The following is a 13,219-nucleotide window of genomic DNA, read 5'->3' as shown; positions in this document are numbered from 1 at the left end:
GTTTTTTATGAATCATTTTGCTTTTAAGATTCATACATATTATTTCTTATAGTCAGAGTTGATTGATTCAGTTATACCAATATACTACAGTTTATTTTTCGGTTCTACTTTTCATAGGGAGTTAGGTTGTTTCCACTTTTGGACGGTTAAAAATTGCTACTATGAACATTTTCTGTGTGATATGAATAGAGAAATGAATGGATCACATGGCATCATATCTTTAGTTGTCCAGTTTTCAACTTTTTTTTAAGTTCTCAGGTTTTGTTTTGTTTTAATACTTTTATTTATCTTTGCCTGTGCTGGGTCTTCATTGCTTTGTGCAGGCTTTCTGCAGTTGTGGTGAACAGGAGCTACTTTTCATTGTGTTATGTGAGCTTCTCATTGCAGTGGCTTCTAGAGAGCATGGGCTTAAGTAGCTGCAGCTCCTGGGCCCTTTGAGCACAGGCTCAGTAGTTGTGACGCATGGGCTTAGCTTTTCCACAGTGTGTGGAATCTTCCCTGACCAGGGATTAAACCCATGTCCCCTGCATTGGCAAGTGGATTCCTATCCACTGTGCCACCAGGGAAGTTCTCCACTTTTCTTTAATGCTTATACTAGATTATAGTCCCACCAGCAGTAAATAGGAGCTTCCATTGTTGCACATGCTTCCTAACGTATTGTCAAACTTAGATTTTTATCAATTGCTGAGTATATATAGTGATACTTCAGTGTGGTTTTAGTTTGCATTTCCCTTTTTACTGATGAGCTTGAAGACATTTTCATATCATTGTTGTTTTTTTTGAAATTCTTCTTTAGCTAATTGCCTGTTCAAGTCTTTCTTACCTGTTTTTCTTTGGATTCCCTGTGTTTTTAATGATGTGTAAGAGTTCTTTATATATTTTGCTTATTGAGTATATTCCATGTTCTAAAAATTGCTAGTGTCTTCTTCACTCTAAGTTATCTTTTAGTGCTCTTTATGGTTTCTTTTTGTGAACAGAGGTTCTTGGTCAGATTTATCAGTCTTCTGTTTTGGGCTTCACACTTATTTGGTCTTATGTAGGAAATTCTTCCTTGGCCTATCTTTGAATCTGATTTATAATACATAAACAGAATCACGGTATCTGTACTTTTTGTCCTGTTTAAGAAAATTTTGATTACTGTGAAGATACTCTTTTATGTTTTCTTCTTGATGTCTGATTGTTTTTCCTTTATAAACTTTTCCTCTAAGGGGCTAAATTTTTACTGTAATACATTCAGGTGCGGTTACTTTTATTTCTCCATATTTTGTTTCTGTTTGTATTTTTAAATCCAAGAATTTATATCTTTTTCCGGTGAGAGGAAATCCTTGGCAGTCATCTCTTTAAACATTACCTTGCTACCATTTCCTCTTTTCTCTCTTGAGCTCCTATTTAACAGAAATAAAACATCTGGATCACCTCTGATTTATTTTTTTTTAACCTCTGATGTTTTAAATTCTTCATCTCTTTTTCTATTTATGCTGCCTTTACATAGAATTCCTTACTTTGATACTACTCTACATAAGATAGATAACCAATAAGGACCCACTGTATAGCCCAGGGAAGTCTACTCAGTATTATGTAACAACCTATATAAGAAAAGAATGTATACATCTATGTATACATTTTGCTGAGTCACTTTGCTGTACACCTGAAATTAACACAACATTGTAAATCAACTATATGCCAATAAAATCAAAATGTAAAAAAATGCAAAGATGAGAGCAAAAAAAAAGAATTCCTTGCATCGATTTGTATTGATTCACTAATAGTCTTCAGTTATGACCTTTTGACTCTTCAACTTATCCACGAAGTTTTTTATTTTAAAAAAATAGTATAGTTATTTAGAAAATATAGTACATGTACAACAGGATATATGTATCACATAATTAACAAAATTCTAAGATAATAATATGTAAATACCTAAATTTGCATACGTAAGATATTGGCTAGGAAGTATGCCTAAGAATATAATTGCTGGGTCTCAGCTTACTCTACTCTTTTTTTTCTTTTTTCTTTTTTTAGTTCCATCAATTGTCACTTTACTTTTGAACATTTTAGGGAAAGATTTACAGTGAAAGATTTTTTTTTTCAGAGATCCCAGTCAGGTTTATTTTTTGTAACTTTTTCTTATTTGGAGGATAACTGCTTTCCAAATATACAGTGAGCAAAGGACTATCTCTTCAATAAGTGCTGTTGAAAAACCTGGACTACTGTGTTACACCTTACACAGAAATAACTCAATATGGATTAAAGACTTGAATATGAGACCTGAAGCCATAAAACTTCTAGAAGAAAACAGAGGGAAAGCTCCTTGACATCAGTCTTGTAGTTTTTTGGATATGATACCAAAGCCAAGACAACAAAAGCAAAAATAAATAGGATGACATCAAACTAAAAATCTGTATGGAAAAGGAAGCAATAAGCAAAATAAAAAGGCAGCCTACTGAGTGAGAGCAAATATTTGCAAATCATGTATCTAACAGGGAGTTAATATCTAAAATATATATACAGAACCCATATAACTCAATAGCAAAAAAAAAAAAAAAGATAAATTTAAGGAAATATAGGGTTTCCCTGGTGGTGGAGGTTAAGAATCTGCCTTGCAGTGTAAGCAACACCAGTTAGATCCGTGGTCCAGGAGGATCCCACATGCCCTGGGACAGCCGAGCCCGTGTGCCACAACTGATGAGCCTGCACTCTGGAGGCCACGAGCCTGTGCGCTGCAACAGGAGAAGCCACCCGATGAGAAGCCCTTACACCGCAACTAGCAAAAGCTCATGAGCAACAACAGAGAGCCAGCACAGCCAAAAATAAATAAATGTTAAAAATATAAAGATATAAAAAGAAACAAAAGTTTACAACTGAAAAATACAGTGGCCTAAAATTTTGAAACTTACTGGATAGACTCAACAGGAGAATGGAGATAACAGAGGAAAATTAGCGAACTTGAAGGAAGACCAAAAGAAATTAGCCAATATGAATAACAGAAAAAAGATCTAAACCTTAAAAAGAATGACTCAAGGGGAATTCCTTGGCAGTCCAGTAGTTGCGATTAGTAGTGGGTGCTCTCACTGCGGAGGGCCCAGGTACAATCCCTGGTTAGGGACCTACCATTCCACAAGCAGCACAGTGCTCCCGGAAAAAAAGGAAAAAGAATGACTCAGGGACATCCTGTGGGATAACAGCAGAGTTTTCATATTTATATCATTGAAGTCCCAAAAAGACCATAGACAATGAAAGAACCGTAAAAATAATGCATTACTTTTAGAGAAACAATGAGTGGAACAACTGGATTTCTCTTCATAAACCATGGACGTCAGCAAAAGTGCAACAGTATTTTATTTGCTAAAGAACTGTCAACCCAGAATTCCATAGCCAGCAAAAACCTTTCAGGAATGAAAGAAAAATTAAGAAAAACACTGTTGCAGGTATACAGGGAAACTGAAACTCTGGCCTAGCATCCGTGTGGGACTAGGAGATAATGAGAGAGAGTCCCTACCCTTTCTCAAAGGAGTGAGCAGTTGTTAAGTCGAGGAGACAGCTGTCATATGAGAACACAGGGCTAATGCTGCCTGATAATCTGGTCCTTCAAGGAAAGCCAGAAATCCAGATTTCTGTATTAAATCTCCTGATAACGTCAACAGTGGTAACTCATTTAAAACTTTAGAGAACTGTTGGGGCAACACCAAACACAAACATGTGAGTAGGATACAACCTGATTCATTGGGTTATTACTTATATGGAGTTTTCTTTTTCTCTGAACCTCAGAAATTCTACCAAGATATATCTAGTTAAAACTCTTTCCTCCTCAAATTCTGCTCAGTGCAGAAAGGAACCATCTGATTACTAAGTTTTCTTCAACTCTGGGAATCTGTCTTAACTGTTGTTTCTGCATCACCACCATATTCTCCTTCTAGAACTCATATCTTACATTTATTTTATTTCCTATATAATTTTCTTACCCCATGACCCTATCATCTTTTTTTTTTTTCTTTCAGTTACCATTTCTGTCCTTTCTCTTCTGAAAGTCTTTTTTTCAAGAGTTCATTCTAGTTTTAGTAATGATTGACTTTTCACTGGGGAATTTGAAGATTTGTCTTACTTTAAACCCTCTTTCCTTTTTCTCCTTACGTAGTATATCACAATTTAATTATTCGGTTTGCTTAATAACTATGTAAATTTTTTGTTGCCAAGCTCTGTAGTCACATTTCACTCCTTGTACAACTTTTCTTTTCCATGAAGTTAAACTGTCTTAAGTGAGAACTGATTAGTTTTCTGTTTATCTGTCAGTAATCTCTTTTCAGACACATCAGGTAGCTGTGGTTTGTTTTTTAACTGAGACATTCCTTCTCTAACCCTCTGTTCTTCTTCCCCAGGTGTGGTGTAACATAGCTGTTATTTTAGAGTTTCCCTTTATTGTCATCCAGTGGATTCCCTTAGGATCATCCCATTGATTCCCTTAACTCCTTCCCTTTTAATTCATTTTGATTCTCTTCTGTATTTGCATTCCTTGGATTCTTGTCTATACCTAGTCTGTTGGGTCTCCTGCCTGCCTTTTTCTTGATTTGTTTTCTTACTATTTTTTTTTTTTAAGATTTATTTGATTTTTTGACTGTAGTAGTTCTTTGTTGCTGTGCACAGGCTTTCTCTGGTTGCTGAGAGTGGGGGCTACTCTCCGTTGCGGTGCAGGGGTTTTCTTGCTTCAGGGCACAGGCTTGAGCGGATTTAGGGCACAAGCTTCAGTGCACTCAGTAGTTGGAGTGCACTGGCTTAGTTGCTCCGGGACATGTGGGATCTTCCAACACCAGGGATCTAACCTGTGTCCCTTGCATTGCAAGGCAGTTTCTTAACCACTAGACCACCAGAGAACCCCTGTTTTCTTTCTATTCTGAAGCAAAAAGCAACCAGGGAAAGACTGCCAAAGAAGTAAATAGAAAGTATATTTTCTGAATCCCTGCGTGAATAAAAATGTTTTTATTTCACCCTCATAATTTGATCGATAATTTGACTAGAAATATCAATTTAGGTTGAAAGAGTGACTTCAACTCTTTGAAGGCATTGCTCCAAGGATTTTCTAAAATCTTCTAGTATCTAGTGTTATTGAGAAGTCCAAAACCAATTCAGGTTCTTAATTCTTTTTTTTTTTTCCCATTTATTTTTATTAGTTGGAGGCTAATTACTTTACAGTATTGTAGTGGTTTTTGCCATACATTGACATGAATCAGCCATGGATTTACATGTGTTCCCCATCCCGATCCCCCTCCCACCTCCCTCCCCATCCCATCCCTCTGGGTCTTCCCAGTGCACCAGCCCTGAGCACTTGTCTCATGCATCCAACCTGGGCTGGTGATCTGTTTCACCCTTGATAGTATACTTGTTTCAATGCTATTCTCTCAGAACATCCCACCCTCGCCTTCTCCCAGAGTCCCAAAGTCTGTTCTGTACATCTGTGTCCCTTTGTCTGTTTTGCATATTGGGTTATCATTACCATCTTTTTAAATTCCATATATATGCGTTAGTATACTGTATTGGTCTTTATCTTTCTGGCTTACTTCACTCTGTATAATGGGCTCCAGTTTCATCCATCTCATTAGAACTGATTCAAATGAATTCTTTTTAATGACTGAGTCGGTTCTTAATTCTTTTAAGTGGTGTATTTAAACTCTTTGAAAGCTTTTTGCATTTATTATTTATTTGTGATGTTCTAATATTTCTTGTTGAGGTATCATACCGATTTTTTTTGTTTGTTTGTTTGGCTAGACACACACTCACTCTGGAAACTAAAACTCTGTGAAATTTTCTACTACTATTTTGTTGAAGGTTTGTTCCCTATTGTTTTCTCTTTTCCTCTATTTGATAGATCACTTTTCAGGTCTGGTGCTTACCATCATGTCTGACACAAAAAAATTAAATTTTTTGAATGATTCAACACTCATAATTCCGATCTTAAATTTCTTGTGCTACCCCTAGAATTTTTTTTTTTCAATTGAAGTGTAGTTGATTCACAATGTTGTGTTAGTTTCTGGTAAACAGTGAAGTGACTCAGTTATACATATATGTACACATATTCTTTTTCATATTCTTGTCATTATGCTTTACTGCAGGATATTGAATATAGTTCCCTAGGCTATATCTTGTTATCTCCTTTATATACAGTAGTTTGTATCTGCTCTTCCCCCCCCCGCCCCGCCCCCCCCAGTTTTTATCTCTCTTTTTGTGTTATACTTTCTGTGAGGTTTTAAGTTCTCATCTTTGTATTTTTATAAAATAGAAAGAAATTCTTCTTTCAGTATTTCTTTTCCTGGCATCACGCTCTTAGAGGATTGTCATATAATATTGTTTTTAGAAGCATAGGTTTTCTGAATTTTGGGATTTTTTTTTCCCCTTTGTTGTCTCTCCTAAGTTCTTATTTTCTGTTTATTTTAAGCTCTGATGTTCAGTATTTTCCTGAAATAGCTAGTGACTCAAAGCCTATTTGGGCTTCTCTGGTGGCTCACTTGCCAATGCAAGAGATGCAGGTTTGATCCCTGGCTGGGGAAGATCCCCTGGAAGAGGAAAGCCAACCCAGTCCAGTATTCTTTCCTGGAGAATCCTATGGATAGGAGAGCCTATCCATAGTCCACAGGGTCACATAGAGTCGGACACAACTTAGCAACTAAACAACAACGTAATTTGATCAGAGGATCATAGGAGGCCTCAGAAAGTATGACCTTTAAGTAGAGATTTGGAAAATAAATAATAGTTATCAAGGCCAAGAGTAAAAGAAAATACCTGTAAACATAAGAAAAAGGACCTAGAAAGGTCTAGATAGAGACTAATAGCTAGGAGCACTTGAAGAACTACTAAATAGGGCCAGTGTGAATGAAGCTTAGAAACCAAAACGGAACATAGGGTGAGTGAGATTTGGTTGAAAGGCAGGCAGGAGCCAGATCATTCAAAGCTTTGTAAACCATATTCAGGAGTTTGGCTTTTATTGTGAGAGCAGTGTAGTATAGGAAACCATCAAAGAATTTTAAGCAGAACAGTGACAGGATAATGCTATTCTAGTGACATGGATTCAAGATTACAAAATCAAGATTACAAAGCTCAAGTGGGGGGAAGTAGGTAAGAGGCTATTCTAGTCCAAGAAAGAGCTATTTCATATTACATATTATATTGTATATAAAGGGAAGAGTTTAGTATATACATGGGGCAAAATTAGACAGTATTTGCTAAATAATTACATGAGAGGAAGAAGATGGTACTAGAATGATCTTCACTTTTTTGACTTGAAATTTTCTCTCTGGATCCATAGTGTGGTCTTCAAAACATTTCACTTGCCAACATTTCCATTTTTGTATGGAAATCCTTCCATAATATTACCTCCCAGATGCTAAATATGTATTTTATACCAAATATTTTTTCATATACTATTCTTAGTCCTCAAAATGATCATAAGAGTTAGTTATTTCTATCATATAGACAGACTGTTGGGGGCTCAGAAAGATGAACTAACGTGTCCAAGAAAACAAAGCGGGTAATTGACTGAGTTTGAGTTCAGAATTCATCTTATACCTCTATTCTTTCAATAGCAATACACTGCCTCCCATTCCATTCTTTTCCCTTATCTTTGAACCTACAAATACCCTTCCTGTCAGTTGGTCGTTGCTACTAAGTGCTTGTGCACTTGTCAAGTCCTTTCCTTTTTTTCCCACAGTTCAGAATCACAGAATTCCAAGGCATAGTATTGTCATCAGACCCCCAAACATATACCATGTCCAGCTACAAAAAATCCTCCCTGTAGTATATATAAACTCATATATATGAACTCATATGAACTCATATATACTCATATAGTATAATGAACTCATGCTAGGTTCATTACTTGACTTTTCTTAAGGTATTCTCCTGTCTGGATTGGTACCTTCTATTTCCCTATCATTGATTAAAGAGAAACTAAGCCTCTAGTTACTTAATCTAGAATTTTTCAGTGATGGTGGAAGTGTCTTATGTTTCTCATTTCCAGTATGGTAGACACTAGACACATTTGGCTGTTGAACACTTGATATGTGGGTAGTGCCATTGAGGAACTGAATTAGAATTTTTAATTTTAATTATATTAAATTCAAATAGACACATGTGCTAGTAGCTACTGCAGTGGACAACACAGAACTAAGCAGAGTCTGGCAAACTTTTTCTTAAAGGGCTAGATAGTAAATATTTTAGATTTGCAGTCAATGTGGTCTCTGTTGCAACCAGAACTCATAAACAGTCATAGATAATACATAAACAAATAAGTGTGACTGTGTTCCAGTTAGCAAAATTATTGCAGGGCTGCAGTCCATAGTTTGCCAGCCCCTGGACATTTTTCCTTAGACATGTTGATTTAATCCTGACAACAGGGACTTGCCTGGTGGTCCAGTGATTAAGCCTAGAGTTCCATCCTTGGGCGGGGATCTAGGATCCCACATGCCATGCAGTGTGGCCAAAAATATATATATATATATGTGCGGAAAACAACTCTATTAAGTAGATATGATCCCACTCCAGTATTCTTGCCTAGGAAACTCCATGTTCAGAGGAGCCCGGCAGGCTGCAGTCCCTGGGGTTGCAAGAGTTGGACTCGACTGAGTGACTGAACAGCAACATGGATGTGTGTTCTTTTAATCTCTGGCTGTAATCTTACTCACTCAACCTAAGCTGCTGGCCATTATTCTTGACACTTTTTTGAGTGATAAGGCAACAGTCTCTGATCCAAGCATACAGGGGCAGGAAGAATAGAAAGAGAGGTAGAATGATGAGGCAGTTTTGTTTTTTTTTGTGGTAACTTTATAGCCTTTTAAGGTTATATACTGTATGCTTAAACATCTCCCTGCAAAAGACTGACCTATATAACAATCTAAATGTGACTGAATTTTTCTTCTACTACAAAGTGGGAGAGAATTCCCTTTGTAAAACTATGAATCCAAATAAATGACTATTTACCAAAAAAAAAAAAATAGATATGATCATTTCCTTTATTTTACAGTTCATGCTGTGGGATGTTCTTATATGAGTGTTTGTGTATGCTGTGAGATTTTGTGCGTGTGTATGTATGATTAGAGTCATCCTGTAATAAGGAAGTTTAAGGCATCTGTGTATTTAGAAAGCTCCCCTAAATAATTCTGATACATAGCAACATTTAGAAACCACAGACTTACTTCCTATCTTTATCTTACTGTCATCTCTCCTCACTCTTCTTTTCTCATCCAGTTTTTAAAAATTCAGCTTAATTTATTTCATTTTAATTGAAGTTTTATTTCTCCAAACAAGGAAAATGTGAGTGATTGCTTTCATATTTTCTTTCAGTCCTGGAGTCAAGATGTGAGACCAAGAAATTATTTCTGAAGAAGGAAATTTATGAAATAGAGTCAGCCCAGTGGGAGATAATGGACAGACTTACAAGACACGACCTTCAGTGCTCCAGTTTCAGAGATGAATGGGACTGTAATGGCCAGTTTGAGAAACAACATGGCTCTCAGGAGGGACATTTCAGTCAACTGATATTCACCCATGAAGGCATGCCTACTTTTAGTCAACATCCATCCTTTACATTACAGCAAATCATGAATAATAGTAAAGAGAAATACTGTGCAACTAAGGAATATAGGAAAACCTTCAGACATGACTCCCAACTTACCACACATCAGATCATCCATACTGTTGAGAAACCCTATGAGTGTAAGGAATGTGGAAAGGCCTTTAGACATCCCTCAAGACTCAGTCATCATCAGAAAATTCATTCTGGCAAGAAACCCTTTGAATGTAAGGAATGTGGAAAAACCTTTATTTGTGGCTCAGACCTTACCCGACATCACAGAATTCACACTGGTGAGAAACCCTATGAATGTAAAGAGTGCGGGAAGGCCTTCAGCAGTGGCTCCAACTTCGCTCGACATCAGAGAATTCACACTGGTGAGAAGCCCTATGAATGTAAAGAATGTGGGAAGGCCTTCAGTAGTGGCTCAAACTTTACTCAACATCAGAGAATTCATACAGGGGAGAAACCCTATGAGTGTAAGGAATGTGGGAATGCCTTTAGTCAAAGCTCGCAACTTATTAAACATCAGAGAATCCACACGGGTGAGAAACCCTACGAATGTAAGGAATGTGAAAAGGCTTTTCGTTCTGGCTCAGACCTTACTCGACATCAGAGAATTCATACTGGTGAGAAGCCCTATGAATGTAAGATATGTGGGAAAGCCTATTCTCAGAGTTCACAACTTACTAGTCATCATAGAATTCATACTAGTGAGAAGGCCTATGAATACAGGGAATGTGCAAAGACCTTTAATTATGACTCACAGCTGGTTCAACATCAAAATTTGTACTGGTGATAAAACATAGAATATACAAAATGTGTGCAAAAACTTCTGTTTACAGCTCAAAACTATTTAACATCAACTACTCAACAAAAGGGAATTTATCTTAATATTAATCCCTCTGAATAAAATAAGAGAGAAACATCTTATTTGTTGACTACAGCTTGTTCAGCCCAAGAAAAATCATGTAGGAGAAATACTCTATGAATAGAATATATTTTGGAAGCCCTTTTAATAAAACCTCCTACTTCTCAGTCTAGTAAATATTCAAAATGACAAGAGCACTTCGTGCATCTTTCTAACCTTATCTGAAACATCAGAGAATACATACAGAAATGTAATCCTGTAATTTTCATATTCCCCCCATTTTTCCTGTAGTTGTTATATTCTCAATCTTTTAATCCATTAAAATTTACATGACTGTAAAGTCTTATCTGTTTACAGCATAGTTTGTAAAATATCTTTTATTTTTAAGATATTTTTAATACCCAAGAGAAATGACCTCTTTATTTTTGAAGATGGCTTACTCTTTTTACTCTTTACAAAACTTAAGACTTTTCTTGTAAAACATTCATGAATAACTTACCACTCAGTAAATAGAGATCCTTTACTATCCTTTCAGTGTTTCCTTGTGTTGCTATATCATTTCATCAAGTCCCTATTGATAGACATTGTCATTTCCTCCAGTTTTTGCCATTAATACACAGTGTCCTGGTGAGCATTCTCCCTAGGCATATTTTTGTGTTATGTCTTATTTTAATTGCTGAAATAATGCATAAGTATATTTTCCCTATAATAGATTGAAACATTACAAATAAGACCTTTGACCACTATCCTTGTTCCCGTATCGCTTCCTAAAGGATAGTCTTTATCTGTTTAGTATTTATTCTTCCTGAGCATTTTTCTGTTTCTATACATATATTTCTTGGTAAAATGATAAAAATGGGAATAATTATAATACCTACCTCAGAATTCTGTGTGAGGATCAAATAAAGACACACCAAGTGCTTAGAATTGTGCCTGTCCTATAATACAGACTGTTGTTAATTGTATTCATCATTATCACTTTATTAGTAGTATTTGTCGAAAAGCAACTGTTTCTACAGACCATATTCAACATCAGACAGGATATATAATTGAAGAAAGACCCATTGAGGGTAATGAATTAAGAAATTTTCTATCATTTACTTCCTGTGGAACATGAATTACTCCAGGGCGTTGGTGCAGAAAGTAACATGTATAATAAGTAGGAAAGGCTGTGTATTCAGACTGGTATCCTTTCTACTACATTATAAAATACCTAATGTAAAGACAGACTATAATATAGACAAACATTGCTGACACTAGTGAAAAAGTATGAAAAGACAAGCAGCACTGTGTTTGAAAATAAGATATGCATACACATAAAGAGAAACTTTACAGTTACCAGTTTTAAATGTTATACTGAATACAGTGCTTCTAATACATTTGAAAACCTAAACAAAATTTTTTACAAAAATAAAAATTACCAGTATTGACACAGAGAATTAGAACTCTTGGGGAACTCTTATAAAGAGGTCAAAGGGGAAATTTAGTGTGAGTTATAGTATCTTCCTTGGTGACTCAGTGGTGAAGGATCTACGTGCAGTGCGAGAGACGAAGGTTCAGCCCCTGGGTTGGGAAGATCCCTTGGAGAAGGAAAAGGCAACCCACTCTGGTATCCTTGCCTGGGAAATCCATGGACAGAGGAATCTGGCAGGCTACACTCTGTGGTGTCACAAAGAGTTGGACACGACTGAGCAACTAAACAACAACAGCATAGCAGCCATTACTAATGAATAATCAAACCCAGTTTCTTTTCAGGTGCAACTCTTTGTAAAAAAATTGGGGTATAAATGACATCAACATTACATTAGTTTCAGGTGTACAACATAGTGATCTAATATTTGTATATATTGGGAAAAGTGTGTTAGTTGGTCAGACATGTCCCACTCTTTGCAATCCCATGGGCTGTAGGCCTCGGGGCTCCTCTATCCACATGATTGCCCAGGCAAGAATACTGGAATGAGTAACTATTCCCTTTTCCAGGGGATCTTCCTGACCCAGAGATCAAACCTTCGTCTCACAAGTTGCAGGCAGATTCTTTACTGTCTGAGCCACCAGGGAAGCCTGTATATTGGAAAATGAACACCATAATAAGTCTAGTTAATATCTATCACCATCCACACTTACAGAATGTTTTTTCTTGAGAAGAGGCAAAGCTTGAGCAAGGAGCTATTTGTTATATAGAAGTAGACATAACACACTTTAACATAATCCTAATGTTAGGAATGAATTAGGAGGACACAAGTTATTTTATCATGATGTATACAAGCATACTAAGAAAAAGTAAACTTTTGTCGTTCAGTCTCTAGGTCGTATCCGACTGCGACCCCATGGACTGTAGCCCGCCAGGCTCCTCTTATCCATGGGATTTCCCAGCCAAGAATACTGGAGTGGATTAACATTTGCTTCTCCAGGGTTCTTCCTGACCAAGGGATTGAACTCGTGTCTCCTGCATTGGCAGGCTGATTCTTTACCACTGGTATCTATTAAATGAATAACAAGAATGAGCTTGGGCTGGGACAGTAACTGAAGAGGCTCTGCGGTGTCCAGTTCTAGCTAAGAAGTGCTATAAGAAAATGCAGCCCTTGTTTTCCAGCTCCTCTGACTTTTGGGGACAATCCAGAAATCTACCTTTTTTTTCAGTGTGTGATAGCCCTTAATTTTTTAAATGGCAGCTGAGGGTTTTTTTATTTTTGTTTTTTAAAACATGTGGACCAAAGAAGATACACTGACTCTCCAAGTAGCAAGTGACTCAGGTTATTTTTGTTCTGGACAGTGACTGTAAAAGGCTCATA

General features: G+C 36.6%; 1 protein-coding gene across 8 annotated transcripts in view; it reads left to right on the top strand.

The window, feature by feature from the left end:
* Window positions 1-13,219, top strand: part of ZFP82 (ZFP82 zinc finger protein) — a 54,673-nt gene that overhangs the window by 17,170 nt on the left and 24,284 nt on the right. For 3 of the 8 annotated variants that reach the window (XM_043437407.1, XM_043437406.1, XM_043437411.1), the window contains exon 5: window positions 9,328-10,185. In XM_043437407.1, coding sequence (XP_043293342.1) covers window positions 9,328-10,185 — 858 coding nt within the window. Of the gene's footprint in view, window positions 1-9,327; window positions 11,355-13,219 lie in introns of those variants that run through there. The other 5 variants (XM_043437410.1, XM_043437404.1, XM_043437405.1 and 2 more) reach the window with 2 other exon arrangements.

Source organism: Cervus canadensis, chromosome 18 (assembly GCF_019320065.1).
Source record: "Cervus canadensis isolate Bull #8, Minnesota chromosome 18, ASM1932006v1, whole genome shotgun sequence".
In the NCBI taxonomy this organism is placed as follows: Eukaryota; Metazoa; Chordata; class Mammalia; order Artiodactyla; family Cervidae; genus Cervus; species Cervus canadensis.
The sequence above is the reverse complement of the archived record's forward strand: the minus strand, read 5'-3'. Positions and strand labels throughout refer to the sequence as shown.